This window comes from Epinephelus fuscoguttatus, linkage group LG10, assembly GCF_011397635.1.
Source record: "Epinephelus fuscoguttatus linkage group LG10, E.fuscoguttatus.final_Chr_v1".
In the NCBI taxonomy this organism is placed as follows: Eukaryota; Metazoa; Chordata; class Actinopteri; order Perciformes; family Serranidae; genus Epinephelus; species Epinephelus fuscoguttatus.
The window spans coordinates 13990270-14013645 of NC_064761.1; the positions used below are offsets into that span (position 1 = coordinate 13990270).

Here is a 23376-nt window from a genome sequence, read left to right on the forward strand (position 1 = left end):
TCTTCAAGGGAAACTATACAGTATTTTTTAACCTGGACACTATTTTCCCTTTTTTTGTGCATCTAAGTGACTCATGAAGACAAAAATTTCTGAATTTGATCCGTTATTGAACCAGGTGTTTTCTTTATCTTTTGCCTGATTCATTCTGTTTGGTAAGGTAAATTGACCAGCATTTGTTCAGCACCTTTTGACGTCTTCTGACCACTCAAAGCACTTTACCACTACTGTACATGTTACATTACAGTCTGTTCTCATAAACCGTTGCCCTACAACAAGTGATGCACCCAAATTTGTGCACATCCCACATAATTGTAAGCCAGTAATTCAAGCATAACCCAAGCATTTTTGAAGGCTGCAATACTATGACCAATGCGGGACAGGAGCAAACAAGGAAGCAGTCCTGAGCGGTCTGTAAGAACGAAGGTTGGGGTGATGGATAGGTCACAAAAACACAGGACTTTCCCTTGGAGACCGTTCGGAACCATGTAAACTTTAAGTGAACTTTGAGTTGTTTTAGGGTACATCCTCACCATGTTTTTTTTTGTTGTTTTTTACTTTCCAAAACCTACAGAGGCCTTACCATGTGTCTTTCTTTAAACCTAAGCTCAGTAACTTAAACTGCCCAAACATATCCTCCATAGCTTTACATTAATAATGCAACTTTAGGTAAAGGACGTAATGTCATTCATGGGGTGCTAATTCGTAGGGTATCATTCAAACTGTTGCGTGTGCATTTTCCACACACTGGTGGTCGAGTGTGCACTCGGACTCACACACCAGTGACGGAACAGCCAATGGGAGCAATTGGGCTTCAGTATCTTGGCCAAGAATACTTCAACAAGCGGACTGGAGAATCCAACTGCCGATCTTTCAGTTAGTGGAAAACCCGCTCTACCTCCTAAGCCAATGCCACCCACTAACCACTGTTGTGTCTAACCAAGTCTTATTAAATGAAAAGTCTCATTATGAAGTCTCATGAGTTGTTGCAGGAACACAACACCACACAAACTGGATCAAACAAAAGGTAAAGCAAAACGCTTTATTTCTCTGTAGGGTTCTTATCCTATCCTAAGAACAATCTGAGTCTGTCTGTGGCAAAAACATTTTAGTTGATGTACCTGCTGTCTGCTATTGCCCCAAGTGGTTACATTGCAGCCTGTTTCACAGCTGCAGTGCTCTCTTAATACTGGATCAAATTCAAAAATTGTTTTTGCTAACAGTAAATTAATTCTTCCCCTGACTGGGTGGAACTGATCTTTATTAGCCCATAAAGCAAGTCGAGACAGTTGAATGTGCATAACACAGACACAGTACAAACACCTCATTACCGAACATGACACTATCATTTCTCCAGGAACACTGTCTGCTGATTCAACAATAGAAAGGCATAGACACATCCTCAAGAGACCTTAGCAAGGTACAGTAATGTTCAGTGGTAAGTGCTTTACCCACCCGAATGGCCAATTTGTGTGGAAGATAAAATACATAAAAAAAGTGATGTGCATTAAATCTAGCAAACTGATATGAACACCGAAATACTTTCCGTTTCAAATTACAAATGATCAGTAAGTGGTTGGTTCATCTAAAATCTTACCTTGTAGTCACACTAGCATCATATTTTAAAAACTCAACCTTGTAACAAGAACACTAAGAATAACTGAAATGTCATTCCACTCAAGACACTGATAACGCTCCACTCCACAGACCATACATTAGTGTTTTTCCTTTTGTCATGGTGTTACTGTAGAGCTATACAGTTACAAATTGTTCCTTAAATTCTGTTAATTTGTTTGCGTCAATGCAAAGACAACACTTCGGGCGGCTGCTTCACATTCCAAACTTTTCTACTGCAAACCACTGGAATGCAGCTGGAGCAAATGTTAACTCTGTTCAAAAGAATTAAGGTAGCTACATTTATGTATATATGTTTGTATATGTACATATGAATTTATACATGTTTTTTCTGCACTTTTTGTCACTATTACTTTTAAATATCGAAAGCAAGAGGTGGACAAAAAGATATATCCAAAATAGAACTAGTCAGGTACACCAATAAGCCAAAACATTAAAACCACTGACAGGTGAAGTGAATAACTTTGATTATTTTGTTCCAATGCATTGTTCTGCTGGGAAAACTTTGGTTCTGGCATTCATGTGGATACTACCTGACATGTTCCACCCACTCAAACACCATTGCAGACCAAGTACCCCCCCTCAAGGCAACAGTACTCCCCAGTGGCAGTGGCCTCCCAGCAGAAAAAAGCAGCATGCCACACTACAAAAACTGTTTAGAAGGCGTAGCCCTAGCTCCTAAATTTCCCAGGTCCCAATCTGCCCAAGGATTCTTGTGATGTGCTGGTACCCCAGATGTACCCCTAATCCAAGGTGGGGCCTCTTGGATCGGACTTGGCTCTGACCTGTCGAGGCATGGACACAGGATCTCTGGGAGTGTCCTGTGGTGTCTGGCACCAGTGCGTTGGCGGCAGATCCATTTTGTCCAGTGGGTTGTGAGGTGGGTTAATGGCAAGTGCCACAGATGCTCATTCAGATTGGGATCTGGGGAATTTGGAGGCCAGGCTGACACTTTGAGGTCTTTGTCACATTCCTTGGGCCATTCCTGAGCGATGTTTGCAGTGTGGCATGGTGCATTATCCTGCTGGGGGGCCACTGCCATTGGGGAGTACTGTTGCCATGAGGGTCTTAGTCTGCAACAGTGTTTGAGTGGGTGGGACATGTCAGGTGGTATCCACATGAATGCCAGCACCAAAGGTTTCCCAGCAGAATAATGCATTGGAACAAAATAATCAAAGTTATTCACTTCACCTGTCAGTGGTTTTGGCTGATCGGTGTAAACAAGTGCAGATGAATCAAGCACGGCCTCTACCCAAGCCATTCCTGACGAAGAGAATACAGAATACAGTGTAGTCCTGACCAACACAACCATCTCTCAAAAATCTCATCTACAGACTAAAAAGCCCTGAGCAACTTCTTATCATCCTCAGGACACATACACTCGCTACTCTCCAGCTATACTTGTAGAGGACAAAAACAGTGCTCCTGCTGTGTCACACACTCGTGTTGAGTCTCTCTCTCTCTCTCTATAGCTACAGCCTAGCAGTTGTCTCTCGGCCTGCCTCTATCTAACAGGCCGTCATGATGAGGTGATCTAATAGGACAGAAGTGAAGTCTATACAGTTTATTATGGCCTCACTGTTGAACTGGACAACAGCATACCCATGCATGCACACATACACAGATACACAGACACCAATGGTCCTACTGTGGCTTCTAATATTACAGTGCAGAGCATGAATTTGTCACAAGGAAAGGAACACCATCCTTTGATTTTAAGATGTTATATTAGACTAGCAGCCAAACAGTCAAACAGTTGTCTTTCTGTGCATCTCTCAATCTATTTCCCAAGCTTATGTCCAGTTTTCACTGCACTGTTTAGACAAGTTTATGGACCCATTTATGGAGCCATTTTTGGGTTAGCTGTGTGTTTAATGGCTATTCAAAGATGCAGCACAGTGTACCAACAGTTCCTCCACATCAAAGGCACAGTTCCTTAAGCGCTTGGGTGGAACTTTAATATTTCATGTGTTGATTTTCCACTCAACAGTTTCAGAGTACTTTGCAAGATGATGATTGCCAATTTTAGCCTAAGCTCACTCACTTGGCATGGCCTGATGTTATGTAATTAGTGAGTATCCTCGTAAGAGATATGGTGATATTAATTTAATAATGGGAAAGGATGCCAAAGATCTGTCAAAAGGCTACAGTCTTCAGATCTATAATGGAGTGACAGGATTTAAGGAAGTGCGAGTTGTTTGAATATGGATTTGAAATGCATAGAAATCGCAGTGAAGGTCATGGGTTAGAGGCATGTTTAAGTCAATCCCAGCGTACATCTGGGAGGATAAAGGATACCCTCCCACAGCACTCATCATATCCTCATACAATGGTTTGTATCATATCTTACAAATTATTGCCCCTACCAATTAGATCAAATACAGAAAAAGATCCATGGTTGGGCAACGTGACTTGATGATGTGATGACGTGAAATATTTACATAACTTAAAATAACCCAACAGATGTTTGGTTTCACATGGGACACAAACCCCAACCTCCTGGGTAAAAGTCCTGTGATTGTTTGATGCATCAACCCACCCCAACCACCAGCAGCAATATGCAGACTTCATCACTCTTTACACCTCCTCACCTTACTTCCTCTTTTGCACCCTTCATACAACAGAGGACAGCCTGCAGTGCATAGGTTACATGATCACAGCCTCCTGGCTCACAATTACATGGGTTATATACAAATTATAGTGCATTACTTTTTGTAGGTCTAAATACAAACAGTGAATGAGAACAGGCTGCAGTGCTACAGGGTTATTACATAAAAACTACTGTATGTATAATGCAGGGCTTCCAACTGACCTAGACCTTCGTGTCCTTGGACTGTGAGAAGAAAAACTGAGCACTAACGCAAACTCCACAGGCCCCATCTGGCTGGTAAGTTTGAGTCCAAGATCTTCTTTGTAACAGCACTACACTATCCACCGCACCACTGAGTCACCATCCACTTTGCTAAACGGCTAACTTGCATATAAAAGTAAAAATAAATGCATGTGGAGATACTATGGCGGGATATCAAATATCAATACTGTTTTGGTTCCAAAGACTGTGAGGTGAAAAAAAAAGACACTGAATTCCTATTTATTCTGATTTTTCAAAAAAGTTCCTGCTTAATAATATCATTTTGCCAATGTTACACTGTATTATATTTAAGCAGAATTCTTCAGAAGCAGCTTGTGGTTAAACAACATTTGACATTTTATGAGTTTGGCTTCTCTTTGCAGTATAGGTGATTACTGAAAGTGTTTCCTTAAAGGGGAACACCACCTAAATTAAGAATTCCAATATGTCATTCTTCATCGGCCTAGGAAAGTTCAATCAATATTTGTGAACATCAGCTCCGCTCTCTCAAAGCCACAAACCAGAAAAGTAAGTCTCAAACTTGTGATGTCATGAAGTATGAAGTCTGGAGCTGCTTCATACACAATGAATGGGAGCCTGATGTTGTGGACACACAAAATGTGTGTTTGCTTTTTTTTTGAAACTCAATTGAGCTTTATTTTTATCATAGCGTTCTCACTTCTGAGACGTGAAGTGTTTCTATATACTCAGAACATTCCCCTGGGTGCTCTCAATGCCATCTATAACATCTTACCTCATTTTCTGTGGAGCAGCTCCAGACTTCATACCATATCAAATCACAAGTTTAGTACCCTAGCACGTGGATTTGGGAGAGAGTTGTCCATGTTTGCTAATAATTTTGGACTGCCTTAGACAATAGGAATACTGTGCATGCATTTTAAAAACTGGTGTAATTCTCCTTTAACTTTGGGAACGTTTAAAAGAATCAATAAAACACAGAGGCTGCCAATCAACAGTTTGGATAGTTGAATAGTCATTTAGGAATCACGTATAAAACCAAATATATGATGGATCCAACTTCCGAAATGTGACGTTTTGTGGTTTCTTTCTGCATAGTTGGACAAAACAAGCCATTTGAGGATGTCACCTTGTACAGCTAGAACTTTTGATGGCCAGTATTTTGCAAAGACTGAATAGGTTCAACGATAATTAATCGCAGATGGATAAGTTGATAAAGTTCTCATTGCCAATGATAATCTAGTTTCAGGACTAAAATTTACCAGACTTCGAAATTAATTTAATAACAGTATAAAGAAATATCATTTTTAACATAAAGTTTAATTTCCATATATGGCATATTTACCAAAGATTAAATGACTTCAAATGAACCAAGCATCAGATACTACAGTAGCAGCAACAGGGTGTATAATGAAGATGTTGGTGATAGACTGGCTGTAGAGTTTGTGATGAAAAAAAAAGCAGACAGGAGAACACAAACCTGCTTCTCTCCCTCTCTCTCCCCAGTACCTCTCTAACAAACACACACACATACACACAGCTCGCTCCCTCCTGCCGGCTACCAACTCTCACCTTAGTTTACCTCAACCCTGAGTCCCTTGACAAGCTTAGTCATTACCTCTTTCCTTCTCTCTCTCAGCACATTTTGCCTTAGTCAGTGTCTCTCTCACCTATTACTTTACCCCCTGCATCTCTCTCAGACACACACACACACACACACACACACACACACACACACACATAGAAAGCTTGCTACCTACCTTGCATCCAAACATCAGAGATATGGTGTTGTTGGTGCATGCTACTTTGCAGTGGCACAACATGTGGCTAACGTTAGCTAGCTGGTCCCACGCTGGGGGGGCATCCTAGTCCTCATACACACATTTCACACTCACACACATCCACACACACACACACACACACACACATGCACATGCATGTGTTCTATTAACCGCGCTCCATCCCGTCCCACAATCCCCCACTCTGCCGGCCCCCCCCGCCCCCCGGCACCCCCCACCCCCACCGCCTGGCTATGGTCCTCAGCTGTGGCAGGCCGGCGTCCTCTCCCTCTCACTCTTCACTGCTCTCATCTTCATCAACAAAATCATCATCATCATCACCATCTTCATCTGTGTAATCCTCATAGCTGGTCAGGACGCAGGGAGCAACATGGTCACTGTCTGCCTGTGCGTCAGTGAATGTGTGTGTGTGTCTGAATCTGTTAGCACATGTGTTTGTGTTTTCAGTGTGTTCTTTTTGTTGTTGTTGTTGTTGTCAGCATGTGTGGGTCAGTGTGTGTGTGTCTGTGTGTGTGTGCATGAAGGAATATGTGCGTGCATGTAAGTGTGTGCATGTGTGTGTCAGTATGGATGTGGTCTCTCTTGTCCTCCTCTGCTGCAGCAGTCCCAGTCCTCTATCTCCTCTCTCTCTATCTGTATGAGAGTGTGCCTCTCTCGTTCCATCGCTCCCCTTCTCCCTCTCTCTCACTCCCTCTCTCTGTCTCTCTCTCCCTCCCTGGCTTGCTCACTCTCCCTCGCTTCGCTCCACTGCCTCTCTTGGCCCGCCTCTCAACAGCAAGATCAATGAGAGACAGAAAGAAAGAGAAAGAGAAGGAGAGACCTGCACACAGGGGTGGATGGGGGATTAAAAATGTGTCGTCTCTCTGGTGTCCCCCTATCTCTCTCTCTCTCTCTCTCTCTCTCTACCTGCTGCAGTGATGCTCTGCCTTGTATAGTCATATACCAGTAAACACACACACAGACAACGAGCGAAGAGGAGGAGAGTATGGTATTATACGGGCTAGTGAAGATTGAATTGACCAAATATAACATTGGTGGAGAGAGACAGAGTGAATGAGTGAGGCAGAGACAATGTTGTTACATCATCCAGAGTCACAAGCCATGATCGCAAACACACACACACACACACACACACACACACAAATTACAGGGGTGACTTATTCAACTGACATCTGAACACAGCATTGCTGTTGTGTGGGTGGTGGGGCAACAACTTTGGCATCAAGCCATTTAAACTCCAGGTGACCGGGATGCATGGTGAGACAGTGGCAAAAAAATCATCATCAGTGATGCCATTAAACCAACACTGGACAAGATTTTAAAATAAAAATGCATATATCTTGCTCTATCACAAAGCAAGGTGTCTCATCCATACTGACTGAGACGCAGCACACTGGCCCTGTTTGCTAAAATGTCGGTGTAAGCAGACATTCACACCGAAACAGCCCTGCATTAAAACAACCCAAAGGCCTGTGCTGGTGGGGTTGTGTTGCTTCAGGTGCCGACATGAAATACGATCCAGGAAGTCCAGTGTGAGTAAGAGAATTGTCAGTCTGACACTCCTCAGCAGTTTATAATACTCTGAGACAAGATATTACACCTCTGGAGAGTTATCACATTAATTATTGAATCTTTCAGTACAGAGTAATCCCCAGGAATGTGTGCTTGAATGTTTTCGATTGGCCACTGCAACGCCTTGCTGGATGGCATCCCATTGCGCTGTGGCAGAAGTTGAGCCAGGTTGAACTTTTTCTGCTGGACAGGACGACCCTGTATTTATTTATTTATTTATTTATTTATTTATTTTTTGCTAGAGCCCTCTGTGTTGGCGCCCCTGCTGTGTCGCCGGGGCTGGCCTAATTAAAATGAATGAGGGGGCTGCGCTTTTTTAGTCGGTCTGAACATAGCCTTAGGTGTAATCTCCGTATCCAGTTATTCATAGTGAAATTGTGAAATTTGTGTGTATTTAACTGTACTTAACAGAAGCCAATGAGCACTTCAGGCAGTTGAACTAACAAACATGGCTAAGCCTATTTAACACCTGAATGATTTCAAAACAAAAAAACAGTTGCAGCTTATACAAATATACAGTACATGACACAGGCTCCTGCTTTCAGATGTATTTACTGTAAACACTACAGTAAATTCAACTAACACACAGCTACAATAGCTTTAATTAACTCTCATTCAGAGAAATTATAACGTTTTAATGTACTCTTATGACCCTACTCTTAAGTCCCTGAATTTGGCATGTATGTGGTCACACATTAGGTTCCTATTTCATTATTTGGCCATACATTTAACACTGCATATAGTGTAAAACAAACTGTGACCACAACAGAGAGTGAGGCAATATGACGTATGTGTGAATTAGTCCATATGCAACATATGTTAACTGTCAACCAAATTAAGCATGCCAGAGATTTCTTATTTGTGGAAAAAAATGTTAGCTGTACATATAGGTTAGGAGAGGAGAGGAGAGGAGAGGAGAGGAGAGGAGAGGAAAGGATTTACGTTAGATACAGGGCAGAGGAAGTCAAACAAGTCAAAGCGCACTCTTCAACCGAGGCTCTTGATGCTGACGGCTGGGCCATCTGGACTATCACACACAGAAACACAGACCCAAACACACACAGTAGTCTCTCTGTGGTTGTCTCTGTCTTCTCACCTCGACTGGAAAACAAACAACGCAGCATGAGAGAGAAGAAGACAGAGAGGGGGAAACGTTGTGCGAGAAAGCAGAGGGCGAAGCGAGAGAAGCGAGCAAAGAGAGGGTGACTTTGAGGTCACCAACGGGGAATCTGCAGGGAAATACACTGAAAGACAGAACAGTGGGGGAAGACAAGCTAATACCATACAGAGTCTCCAAAGTAATTTCATACGTTTACAGATAAAGTAATCAATCCACAGCTCAAGGCGATGCCTCCAGTTACATTTAAAGCTGGTAATTCAGTAATGAGAAATTATTTTCAGAAGGTTTTCCAACAGATAAAAGATGCACAGATACAAGCCTGGAGGAGCCAATTAAGTCTAGAAGCTGATGCAGGTAGACAAGTCATATAAATAATGCAATGACATGAAAGGTTATTCTGAGCACAGCAGGGACTAATCTTCAAAAAAAAAAAAAAAACACTCATGTATAAACTTACACATGTAAAACTTTGTGTGTTCTGTGTCATGCATCAATAATTAATGAGCAATGGATACATTAAGCATGTTGCAAAGCTTTAAATCTTTCTGCACACCTGATTTCTAGAAAAAGTTCTATATTTAGACATGAACTAAAAAAGCTTCCTGAAGGGAACATTGTGTTTTGCATCCATCCTCATTAGGATTTTTAGCAATATTTCTTGTTTTTTGGGAAGTAATTTAATTTGATCTGGGCACATTTTAAACCAGTAATCCATGAGATCCTCTTTTGTGTGTTTGCTGGAGTTTACTTGTTTGTTAGCAATATTTTTGGCACTCTCTGCTTGCTTTGAAGCTTCTCCACTGAACATCTTGAATATCACTCATCAAACACTGAGGCCAACTACTCAACTCCTCTGTTTCTTTCAAATAAACATTTGCTGAGGATCTGGAGAGTTCCTCCCTGGAGTATTTAGAAAAGTAAATGTAAGAGCTCTTATAAAACAGTTTAAGTGATGCCTGACAATAGAGAAAAGGTGCATATTATAATGAAAATGATCTGGATTTCAACACAGACTTTTCTGACATGTTCTTGGATTTTAAATAAAAACCTCAAATTGGATTCTTCCAGAATAAATCAGGGAGTTATTTTTTATTTCTTCGGGTCTTCCATAAGTCTTGGCTTGTGTGATAAGCTAGCTGTCCTGAGACCAGCAATATGAGGCCCCCTGTGTTTGGCAAGGAACAGATGGAGATGTACACACACACATACAAATACATTCATACATCTGGGTTAGCCACAGGCATCCTGGCTCATACGGCTCATAAAACAACATGTAAGGGTTAAAAATAGAATTTAACGTCAGATTTCCAATATCATGCATCGAATACTGAAAGACAGTCAAAAAGACAGAGAGGATAAAAAAAGGAAGGGATGAATGAGACAGAAATGGGAGACAGAGACAGAGACAGAGAGAGAGGCAGAGGATGCTACCTCATGAGCCTAGCAGGCATGCACTACATGTTAACATTAGTAGGTCAGCCAGCACAGAAATAACCACGTTGTGTGTATGTGAGTGTGGTAACCTCACACACTCGCTACTGGCCAATCATGGCGGATTCTCCATTCTACACATTGACCAATGAGAAAAGAAACCATACATCAACATTTAAAATACGGTCATGTGATAAGCTTTTACCAGCTGTGTATTCAGTTTCCACATGAGTGAATTCCCCCCCCTCTCTAAAATGCTGTGCGAGGACACGCTGACTCCTGCTGAAACCTCGCAGCTACAAATAGCAACTGTGCAGCAGAGACGTTAGAGTGTTTTACACATTAATGTACTATCATTTATTGAATATTTTACAACAATTAAATCCAGGGGACAAATATCTACAGTGGAGTGTCAAGTGTCTGCAGAAAGACAATTTGAGCACCCAGCATGTTGGTGTGTTTGTCATACATACAGTGCCACTATGTGGCAAAACACAGACACAGCAGCACCTGGACAGTGATCTCTAGTGTTGACTTTATCTTCATCCTGTCTAATATAAACTTAGAATATGTCGTTTTAAAAGGGTTTTTTGTTTAACATCGAGACAGAAAATGTAAAGGCTTGGAGGCTTACAGGCTCTTATTAAGTTCTTCAAGAAGTTCTTTACAAGTTGTAGTAACATACAGATACTTTATAACACAGCAGCAATACATTGCACCATCTTTTTGGAACTGGGCATAGACATAGAGTCTGAATGTATATTTGATATAAGTTAGGTGGTCTTTTTTGTGAAAAACTGGATTATTTATTGAAAAATAACCAGAGCTGAGTTTTCATCATATAATGTGAAATACTTTTATGGGTATAAACACACTGAACAGCAATCAGTTCAGTCAAAATATCACCTTTAAGAAAACAGCTTCACCACAATCTAGCTCAACGAATAATCATGTCTACTGCAACTGTTGCATCTGTGCTACTGGCTGTAAGAGGGCAACATTTTTTATTCTTTTTGACTCATAATAAAAACGCAGAACAGCCCAGCAGCCAGTCTCTTAACTCTCCTGACAGGCAGAGGTCATGAGTTCACAAAGCCATGACGATCCTGAGCAGTTTAATTTCCCCCCTCCCTAAAAATCAATGATAAGACTGAACTAAACTGAACTGAACTCAGCTGTCTGCCTTATTTGTGTGTGTGTGTGTGTGTGTGTGTGTGTGTGTGTGTGTGTGTGTGTGTGTGTGTGTGTGTGTGTGTGTGTGGCTCCTCGGAGATTAGTCATCTGCTTAATGGGATTAGCTGCTCTGGCTGTACTCAGGCATGACATGGGCTGAACTATTTAATGTTAGCTTGCTAGCCTGTTAGCTGAGGAGGATGTGGAGGTCAAAACGCCAACAAATATCCCGTTCCTGTAAAAAAGAAAAGGGAGTACTTCTTCTAACAGAAGTTGAAAACAACGACAACAACAAAAAAAGGATAAAATAACATAAGCAAAGGGGAACTTAACCCTTAACTTAGATATGCAGGCTGTTTTCACAAACTGTTTGCACGTTTTTCTATGAAAAGTAATGAACCCAAATTCTAACATATCCCATGTATTTTGAAAGGCTGCAGGCACATGAACAATGCACTGAAAGGGGTAAACAAGGAAGCAGTCCCAAGTGGTCTTGTAAGGAGGCAGATTGGGTGTAAATCCGGACCCTCCCCTGGGACTTTCCCCTGGAGTTGCATATTCGGAACAGTGTAAACTTTGAGTGAACTTCAAGTCATTTAAGGTACGTCCTCACCATGTTCCTTTCCCTAAACCTAACCTCAGTAACTTTACTTGCTTAAACCCAATGTCTGTAACTTCAAGTTAATTCTGTAACTGTATGTTAAGGACATAACATCATTCATGGGGCATTAATTCGTAGGATATCATACAAACTTTTTCAGTTTTGGGAAGTCCTTGCTGCCAGAGCTGACCCTGGTAACCAGCCAAATTGGGCTGATTGTGGCTGAGGTCCGGGACCTGACAGCCAAATGTGAATTGGCTCTTACCCGTGCATTGCTTCCGGGTTTGGCTTGGTTTCAGGGATGTGGACTTGGACAGATATATGCTGAGAAACAGCTCCAGTTAGCAGCACTCTAGCTAGCTTTAGGCCACTTTAAGTGACTCATGGCTTTCCCTTTTTGCCACAAAGTGATACTAAACTGTAAAAAAGCATTAAACATCATAGCAGTTCCACTCAGTGATTGATTGTACTTTAAGAAATAATGAGTAAGGACAATACAAAAGAAGCTATTTAGACTTTTTCACTTAAAACTTTTCATAGCAAAGACCCTCAAACAACAATGACGGTAGGCTACACATATTGCTATAATGTTTATGATAACTGGTTAATCAAAGTAATTCATTTAACAACTCCCTGTGATGACCAGCTTCTCACCCCACCTTCAAGGGTCAGGGCCCCAAACAAGTTGATACAACTTAGATTTTTTGACACATTAGTCTTCTGTTAAGTGAAAAGACAGCTTGAATATTGAAGTTTTTTAAATATTTTAAATGAAACATTTTCAAATGTATGCACTCATGATCTGAAGGCTATTAAATCTACCAATAAAAGCAAAGCAGTGGAGCGAAGTTTGCCTGAGTTCTGTCTGGCTGTCTTATGTTCTTTTGTTAAACATTAGAGATGTGCGTGATTGGTTGACTCGTCATTAACACACTACCTTCTACAGTTTTTTTTATATGTACAATTTTGTTCAACTAATCAAAATTGCGCTGTAATAATCAGGCACGTGCTAAAGCATTATTTTCCTAAATAATGTTGTTTCCAATAAATGTTATTTATCAACTTTTATTTAGTGAGTTGTCGTCATGTTTTGTAATAAAATGTGCAGTGATCATAATGCACGGTGCAAAGTGCCACACATTTCAGCAGCATTTAAAATGCAATTTGGTTGCTGAAAAATGTCAAATGGCTTATAATATATGCAATTTTTTTTTCAGACAATGTTTAAACTCAGAATGAATTGTGTTCAATGCTTCTGATTGTTTTCTTACTCTTAGGCTTATCAACATCCCTATTAAACATAGGGGCATTTTCAACTGTAGACAATGTTGGGGTAAAAGCATAAAGTTAGCATTATTCACAAATTTGGATTAGACTTTAGTGTTCAACAGCCTTCAGCCTGTGGAGTTCAGAGGCAATGCAGTAAGGTGGCCACTACAGGGATTGTAACATTAGCAGGAAGCTATCCTTAATGTTAAAGTCGTGACCTCTGGCCCTGGACTAATTCCTCTTAATTACTCGACTCCTCTTCGTTGTCAGCCAGTATCTCTGATTCTTAGCACCTACACTTCTGTGAAACAGTGAATCAGAGACTGGATTACAGTGTTTCAGAAGGATGTGACACGAATCTTGTTCCAAAATAATTTGTGAGGCACCTGTTACTGATACATGTGGTGCCAAACTTTTCTTTACCTAAGACAGGCTTTGGAAACAGGCTGATACTGGCTTAATACTGTGAAAGAGACAGAAAATAGGACATTTTTTGCAATGTATTTACTGTTTTTGAAATTAAATTTAAGTAAGGAACACAGGATATGTGCTGTAAACTCTTTGATTTAAAACAAGCTTTAAAACCAAACTATATTGTGAATGCAAAAATACAGAGCTATCAAAAATGCACCAAACTGGGGTTCAACATACACCACATATTAATACTTAGGCTGCAACTAACAAATACTTCGTTATCAATTACTGAGCCTGTTATTTTCTCAATCAATCATTAATGGTTTTGTCAATAAAATGTCAGAAAATAGTAAAACATGTAATCTCAGTGCCCAAGGTGATGTCTTCAGAGTATGTTTTATCTAACCAACAGTCCAAAAATCCAAAGTTATTCACTTCATTATCATGTATGACCAAGAAAACATCAAATCGTGACATTTAAGAGCATGACACCAGCAAACGTTTGCAATTATTTGATTATCAAAATAGTTTCCACTTAATTTTCTGTTGATTGAATCATTGGTTAACCTAATTGTTGCAGCTCCAATTTATACACGGGTAACTGTCTGCTGGCCATTCATTACTGACACAGATTTAACATCAACTGACTTTGCTGCTCTCTACCATAAATACAAGACTCAGAGCATTTTCCTGAGTGAACCACACAGCAGCTGAGTCACAAGATAAATCATAATTACTGATGATACGTTACATTGATTGAGGATGAAGAGCTGTGATGGTCCATCTTCACCTGTAGCCCTCGTACTGGCCCAGTAGGTGTCAGCCCTACAACAGGCAGGGCTGTCCAAACACCTACACACTTAGTCCAATTCTTCACAACTGGTGTGGCTCTTTTAACCTTTTCACTGAGGGTCTCATGAAGCGAGCTAACCTGTGACAGCAGCCCTGCAGTACATTGCTGTGTTAGTCCTACTGCAGATGCATAGCTCGGGGCTCAATAGTCCTACAGCTGCTTGGGAAGTTCTCTTCCTCCTCTCCTCTCCTCTCATGCCTTCTCCGTTGATTAATTTGTCAGCCGTGACCCCTCCTCACAGTTACATCACAGTGCCAGCTGGACAGTTGCACAGATGGATGGATCGGTGGAATGATGTAGAGTGGAGGTTTTTTTTGGCAAACTCCAGTAAAATAACCCGAAAAAGCCAGATACACTAGGAACTTGTGCACTCACTCTAAGACTTGATCTCTCGTCTTCCTTTAGTCTTTGTGTGTGTCTCTTTCATTTTCCTCTCTTTTCTCTTCTTTGTCCCACCCAAAATAGCTCCACCTCTGTAAAGTCTATTAGCAGCCTAAGGTAAGCCTCTTATGAGAGACTCTTGCTCTCTTGGAGCACGGTAGGCCAGTGACACTCAGCAAGGCCAAACAACAATCACACACTGATAAAACAAGGGTGGGATTTAAGACGGGATATACCGGAGAGGAAAAGAGGATTGGGCAAGATAGAGAGGAGAATACTGATAAAAGTAAAATCCACATACTGTGTGTTTGACAACAACCTCCTCAAGCATGGATACTATTACTATATACTGTATGTATGTTCAGTGGATGCTTGAAAACTAGGGGTGTATATCACAAGTTTCATCATGATACGATGTCATATGAATTCCTTGGACAGCGAAACTATATTTGTTGATATCACAAAGTCACAGTGACAGAGGTCTCTTCCTCCCCAAAACAGACATACCTGGTGATATACACCAGAAAAATACCACTGAATAAAGCAGTTACACATGAAAAATATCAGTGTTCATCCAGCACTCTCGTCCTGGAAGGGCTGCTAAGAATGGTGACTGGTACGAAAATGCAAAAACGCAAAAAATGTGAATGGCCCTATCTAGAGCCAGTGTGTAGTTTGTATGTCCTGGGCTACTGCAGAAACATGGCGGTGGAATATGGTGACCTTCGTGGGCACAAACCCACTGCCTATGTAGATATAAATGGCTCATTCCAAGGGAAAGAAAACACCACAAATCTTATCTTCAGGTGATGATACACAAAAGAAAAAATTCTTATTATATTATATTCTGTTTCTGCCAATATATGCCCCTAAACTGTACACACTGAACCTTTAAGTATTAAACTGTTTCTTATCTATGTCATGACAAGAGTTGTTTGCAACCTTCTCTGTGGTTGTATCATAAATATGTGTGCACTGGCAACCAAAAGCACCTCCAATCAACCCAGGGTGTATTTTATCACATTTAGGCCTAGATTTTAAAACCTGTCTCTTTCATGCCTTTTTTTCCATTTACCTATAATGCACATAGTAAAAGAGTCATGGTGCGAGAAGATGAAATTGAACAAGCAGGCTGAGAAAGGATGTACTGAAACATCCTCCAGCAGTAATCTAGCAGTCTTGAGCTCAAGGAACACCCTCTGTTTTTGTATCCATTATCTTAATGAGATAAACGAGATTAACCAGATAAATGTGAGATGGAATCCCTGCTGTCTGTTTGTATATCTGCCAATACACTGCAGACTTATTTGTATGTGTGTGAGTGTGTGTGTGTGTGTACGTCTCAGTCCTCTAGCGCTTTCAATAATTCATCAGATCCCTTTGACTCAAGACCATACAGCTTCTTTGTGAAGCTTCCTCGTATTGCCATCTGATAGAATTCACAGCTTTGCAGTGAAAGTTTGATTCTATGTCCAGTCTAAACAAGGTAAGGTCATGCTCTTGTTAGCTTATAAACAAGCTCATGACCTGGTTTCAAGGCAGTATTTCTTACTAAGGCGACAGGGCCACCTATGGGTCAGAGTGTTTGTCCTTCGAGCAGACAATGTGGTTCAAACACCTACGTAGAGTCCACAAATAAGCACAATAAAGACTGAGTCCATAATGAGATTGAGTCTGAATCAAGATCCAGAGCACCCCAAGACCCAGAATGAAGAAGGATTTAACACACATTCAATGTTTTTTTGATTCAGTTACAGTAACCATGTGTGACATAACCACAAGTACAACTGTTTTTGAAGTGCAGGATCAGTCTTTAAGTTTCAGCATGGAAAAACAAAGTCTGTAGAATGTAGTGGAAAGTGATAGACACATGGCAAGTCCAATGGCTGAGGAGAATTTACAGCAAAGATCTGTACAGGCAGTCTCTCTCTCTCTCTCTCTCTCTCTCTCTCTCTCTCCCTCTCTCAACACACACACACACACACACACACACACACACACACACACACACACACACACACACACACACACACACACACAGACACACACACTTAAGAGCTCCTTTATTTGGTGTAGCTGTTGCTTCAAACTAAGTGTTTGTAAGGTTGTCAACCAGCTTCTGAACCCTTGCTCCCCTGGCTTTCCACTGTCAGAATTGTGAGGGCTGCATCTGACAATTCCCTTTACTTTCCAGAGCAAACAATCCAACAGGCTCGCCCATTTCACAGAGCCGTTGGCCAGGTGTACAAAGGCGACAAAGTATGCAGGATTTGAACTTTCTCACTCCAACTTTCTTTGTTCAGCCTTTCACACAACAGCTTCCGTCACTTTTCCATGTGCACGATAATGCAATGCCATGAATGCCTTTGAAGAAAGATTGTCTTAAAGTGTCTTGTTTCACCCCGTCCAAGTGTGGCCAAAACCAGCAGTTCTGAACACTTTCGTCTTTAGACAAGATCAGAAAAGATGTTGTACAAACTAGTTTGCTCTGATTATACCCTGGCCTTTACACCTAGTCATATTTGCTGTTTTAATTTAAGTATTATGAGAAATTCTCTATCCATCCACTGATTGTACCCGCTTATCCTGTGCAGGGTCATGGGGGGCTCTGGCCTCTCCTAGATCACACTAGCCCTCTTTAGATAGGAATTGTGCAAATTGCGGGAAAGCCCAATCAGTCTTCTTTCAGTATTGGCAGTATAAAAACGGGGAGTGCGGCAAAATGCCGCCTACCTACTTTTGGTTATACAGAATGCGCCTTTTCCGGGGCAACGGGGGGGGTATGAGCAAGTAACAAAATGTGTAGCTCAGCGTGTGACGTAAAAAGTGACATAGGAGGGAAGCTGCGGCTAGTCAGTCCTTCGTTGATTCTCTCGTAAGTTGGCCCGTTCTTCAATGTCCCCGTCATCTGACGGTTAATGGCCTCTTTGTTTGTGAGGGCAAGGAAATTTTGCCAGCCTATGCTTACGCCAAGTCTTCTGTCCTGCCTTGAGATCAGTCAGTCAACCAGTGAATCAGTCAGTCATCTACACAGCCAGCCGGCCAGTCATTCAGACAGCTAGTCTTCTGAAGTGTGTGTCCTACCAACCCAGTTTCCTGTCTCTCTGGGTGTCACATGTTGTCAGACCAACAGCTGAGAAACAGCATGGCATTCCCACTAGAGTCGCCTCACTAGAGCACAGCCCGTTCCTGTAACATATCACCTTAAAGCAAGTTCATTCACAAAGCGCAGCACACCATCTGTGGAATAAGCCACCTGTCACCAATTTGATGTGGCTAATTGTTCACAGGTGCACTTAGTTTTACATTATTTACTAAGCCTGACATTTAGTAGTGTAATCAGAAAGATCAGGAGGAATGCACACACAATTTCAACAAATTAAAAGGATGACAGTAATGAACGAATGAATGTCATCACAAGGAACAACGATCTCAAAACCTCAATAATTTAGTTAACAGAAACTTGATCTGAGGCTGTACGTCTACACTGTCACACCCTGTTTACGCTGTCTGTCTTGTGTGCCGTTCTCCTTTGCTCTACTCCAAACCGCTCTCTTCCTGTGTCTCACCTTGGTAGTGAGGATGCAGATGCAGTCCATCCTCACCAGTCCGACTGGCAAACTTTCACTGAAACATCTTCCAGCTGCAACTTCCACCACTCAAGCTGCTTGTTGCTTTTAGTGACATCCTTCCGCCGTTTGTCCGTCTCTGTCTCCTCCTTCTCACCCTCTTCTTTCATCCCTCAATCTCTCTCTCCTCCCTTTCTCATGTCCTCTCCACCTGTCCTTTCATCGGAGCAGCCAGAGAGGACTTCTCCGCTTAAATACAGGCCGACTCGGAAACATGGCAGTTGTCCCAGTGCACCTCCACCCGCCTTCTTGTTTTCCAGCTGCTGTCTTCCGTTTTATGGCAGCTGGTAGCCACATTTTGACCTCAAAGAGTGCATGGCTCAGAATATATATCCGCACACATGCAGCAGAGCACACTCAGCACACACAAAAAAAAATGCAAACATGCAGAGACAGGCGTAGAAACGCATACACATGGATGCACAGGCAAACACTCACACAGACAGACGTGTATACACAGACATAAGCACACACACAAATACTTATACTACACACACACACACACACCACTCTCTGCTGTTTTATCAGGTCAGTCTCTGGCAGGAGTGGGGGGGTTAGTCTGAGTGAACAATAACAGCATTATAGCAATGGATGCTCTACTTTCAACTTTGGGTATTGGCGAAGTTAAAGCTCCATATGCACCCTGAAGCTTCACACAAAGATGGGATTTCACTCACTGAGGATACTGGGCTTCTTCTAGATACAAAACATCACTACAATTGATGTTACTGTACTATGCATGATATACAAGACCATCAGAGCAGCGAGACATAGGAAAGCTGGGTTGTACATGACTCACATCCAAATCTGTTGCAGAAAACAAACACACACACAATTTTACATTTGCTTCTGTTCCTGTCCTACTCTACTTCTGTCCAGCTCCACCCTCCTCTGGCCCTGCACTCATTGTTGGTTCTCTCATGATGTTCACTGCTGCCAACACACACACAGAGTTGTCTGTCTGTCTGCGCTGGGTTTTGCTAATGAACATTATTACTGGGTCTCACTTTCTTCTACAGCTGTTTAATTAAACTGAAGGATAATGAGCAAAAAAGTGTTTCATTTCATTTAAAGGGGATCTATTATGATAATTTTTAAGAACACACTTGTATTTTAGGTTTCTACCGCAGCATGTTAACATGGTTAAAAATGGTTAAAAAACACTTTATTTACCTCATACTGTCTCTGCTGGAACTGTGTTCGCCCTCTGTCTAAGATGCTTCTTCATTTTAGCACCTGTCTCTTTGAGCCCCTCTGCTCCACCCCAAAAACACACAGCCTGCTCTGGTTGGTCAACATTTCAGGGTCTTCCATATCTCAGCGTCTCTACACCTTCTCTACACCTGCAGCCATGAAATGACTGTAAGAGTATAGCAGCACTTTCCCTAATAAAAACCAAATACCAATACAACCAGACATATTCCAGCAGGAATGTGATAAAGTCAGGGGAAAATTAACGACATCAACAACAAAGACTACATGTTTCCCTCACGTTAGCATCAGCTACATGTGGCAGTGTACTACTGAAAATGGCTAACAGAGTTTAGCGCACTTTCTACTGTGAAAAATTACCAGGAAAAGCTTCTAAACCAAAATCTTCAAATCTAGACATGTTCCAGCAGGAGTATGAGCCGAAACTGGGGCTAAATTAACAACTTTGGCAACCAACCAACAAAGATTACATGTTTCCCTGACGTTAGTATGTAGCTTTATGTAGTAGTCTAGGCTACGTAATGTAGACACTTGCAGCAGTGTGCCTGGAGCGCATCATGGCCATATAAAGAAATACGTCTCAAGCTGACGTCAGCATGCCTCGAAAGAAGAAAAAAAATTTCGGAAACAGAGTATTCAGAATGGTCTGAGGCTTTTTGCTTACAGGGATTATTTTTTACACACAGATACCTTATTATTTGAAACTTTGGCCAAGTTTATTATGAACATCCAATGTCATAGTATATATGACAGAAAATGAAAAGCATAATAGGTCCCTATTAAACTTCAGTTACTTAACATAAAATTCCCTTTTTTGTATGATAACTGACAATTGTACATCTCAAAAGAAAACTAAATCACCCCAGTGTCTAATTACTATTGGATAAATTAATTAGGAACGCCTGAGCAGCAGCAGATACCACCAACCCCAACACAATACAACCAGCATTTAGCTGTGAGGAAAAATGTTGCCTGATGCACTGTACAGTACTGTATTGTAAACAGCTTGTAGCAGTAAAGAATGTCAATATCAGCCCATTTCCTGAGATGTGGACTCAGACGCAACAGATCAAAGCAACAATGCGTACAGTGTGTGCCTGTGGTCAGACAGCCCAAACCACACAAAATCAGTTGCATGAGTCCATCTCTGAGCTCGTTCTGCCGACTCTGCTGGAGAATAAAATGTTACTGAACTGGATTGATTCCCCTTGTCATATTATGTAATGCCATGTAAGCCAATGTTCAAACCAGCAGCCTGCATAGATCTGTCTATCTAATTCTGCTCTCTGCAGCCACAAGCAGCCTTTATACTGGCAAAAGAGGAGACATGCTGTCACCAGTAAAAGCATGTTTGCCTAAATCACAGTTAAGTCCATGTAGCAGAAGTGATATGCTAGACATGAAGCAACGAATCAAGGCTAATTCTAATTTTAAAAAAAAACTCCTAAATTCTGTCTTCATAAGCTGCATCCATAAATGACAAGGCAGCGTTACACCAAATGACAAACTGTGCACAGGCAGGGAAACAAGATGTGATGTAACTCCGTGAAAGAAAAACCTTTGGAACTAACACAAATTCTGTTATCAACTAAACCTAGTCAGAGATGGTTAGAAAAATAAAGAAAAGTTATCCAACTCTGGTTCTGACACAAAAACAATCACGACAGCATGAATCTTGAAGCAATGTTAAGCTGGTGTTGCAGCACCACAGGTAATCATGACAAATGTTTCCACTAGCTGATAGATCTCAGCAAAATAAAACCAAATGAAAAATGAAAAAGATCAGAATATGATGAGGCAAAGAGAGGACAATGAACACCACCAGGAAACCTCGGCCACTCGACCATATGAGCCTCTATAAAGGGAGAATTATACAGTTCTGTACATCACAATATGGCATGCTCTCCAAAACACAGCCTCACTTCTTTTCCAGAATCAGGCAGCCCTACTGTAACCTCAAGGTTGCCACCCAGCAACTGACATCACCCACCTTCGGATAGGAGGCAATATGTACTCTGCTTTCAACTGTGGAGATTTTTCCAGCAGGTTCCTGAGGCACAAAACAGCCAGAGATGTCTTACCTTGTTGGGGGTCAGTGGACTTGTCACAGGCCTGGGGCTGGCTGGACCATAGATAGGGCTAGTGGAGGTGACTTTCGCTGGCCCGGGGCTGGTTGGACTAGGAAAAGAGATAGAGGACAGAAGGTGTCTGGAGGTGAACTCTGAAAACTGTCACTTATTATTCTGTACTGCTACACCTGAACTCCCAATAGCAAACAAAATGCAGTGTTAAATCTGTCACTTAACCTATGAGACATACTGTACAGTAGATGTATTTTCATTACACAAAGCCTGACATTTAATAGTTAACAGCATCATGGGTTTGCACACATCTTCAATTGGGTTTGTGTTTTAAATTTTGGCGTAATATTGAAGGGGACCTATTATGCTCATTTTCACGTTCATGCTTGTATTTTGGGTTTCTAATAGAACATTTACATGCTTGAATGTTCAAAGAACACTTAATTTTCCTCATGTGCTGGAACACCTGTATTCACTCTCTGTCTGAGATGCTCTGTTTTAGCGCCTGTCTTTTTAAGCTCCCCTGCCGAAAAAGCCCAGTCTACTCTGATTGGTGAATGTTTCCCAGTTTTCTGTATCTCAGTATATCTGCACTGTCACTGCAGCCAAGAGAATGATTGTAACTGAGTATAGCGGCCGTTTCCACCGTGAAAAATCACCAATAACTGCTTCTAAACACAACCGGACATGCTCCAGCAGGAATAAGATCCAAAATCAGGGAGAAATTAAGAACATCAGGAACCAAGACAATGTTTCTCTAATGTTAGCATATGGCTACAGCAGATCTAGCAGTGTAGGCTACATAATGTAAACACGTGCAGTAGTGTTTCTGTGCCAGCTGATGACCAGAAAGGAAATCTGTCGCTAGCTGACGTCAGCTTGTTGTGAAAGTAGGAAAAAACATTGGAAACAGAGTATTCAGAATGCCCTAAAACCTGGGGATTTTGCTCACAAGTAAACTCACATTGTAACATTGTCTATATATGGCATGAAATAAAGAATAGTATAAAAGGTCCCCTTTAATAAAAGAACTATCATAGCTCGTAGTATACTGTTTTTTTTCTCTATATTATCTTTATTCAAAGTATCAATAGACGGGATTGTGACAGTGTCAGCACACTGATGAAAATGTGCCTGAAATTATTGTTTTTTTGTCCACATCTTTGTGGTAATTGCTAATTGTGCTAATTGTTGTAGTGTTTGCATTTAACTTCCAGAGATACTTAATCAGTTAAGTCTTAAAATATCAGTTAACCATTGCAAAGTCTGGTTTGCTAATGTATCCTACTAACAATTTAATTGCATACGGATAAAAAGCAGTGAATGGCCAGCTTATTCAGTGTAAAAGTCCATAGTACAGGCAGGCAGTCCAAAAGTGC

At 41.3% G+C, this 23376-nt stretch overlaps 1 protein-coding gene across 3 annotated transcripts in view; it reads right to left on the minus strand.

The window, feature by feature from the left end:
* The window catches only part of LOC125895515 (discs large homolog 1-like protein), a 134824-nt gene that overhangs the window by 105883 nt on the left and 5565 nt on the right, over positions 1 to 23376 (minus strand). For 2 of the 3 annotated variants that reach the window (XM_049587411.1, XM_049587412.1), the window contains exon 4: positions 21998 to 22094. In XM_049587411.1, the coding sequence (XP_049443368.1) occupies positions 21998 to 22094 (97 nt within the window). Of the gene's footprint in view, positions 1 to 6222; positions 6428 to 21997; positions 22095 to 23376 lie in introns of those variants that run through there. The other variant, XM_049587414.1, reaches the window with a different exon arrangement.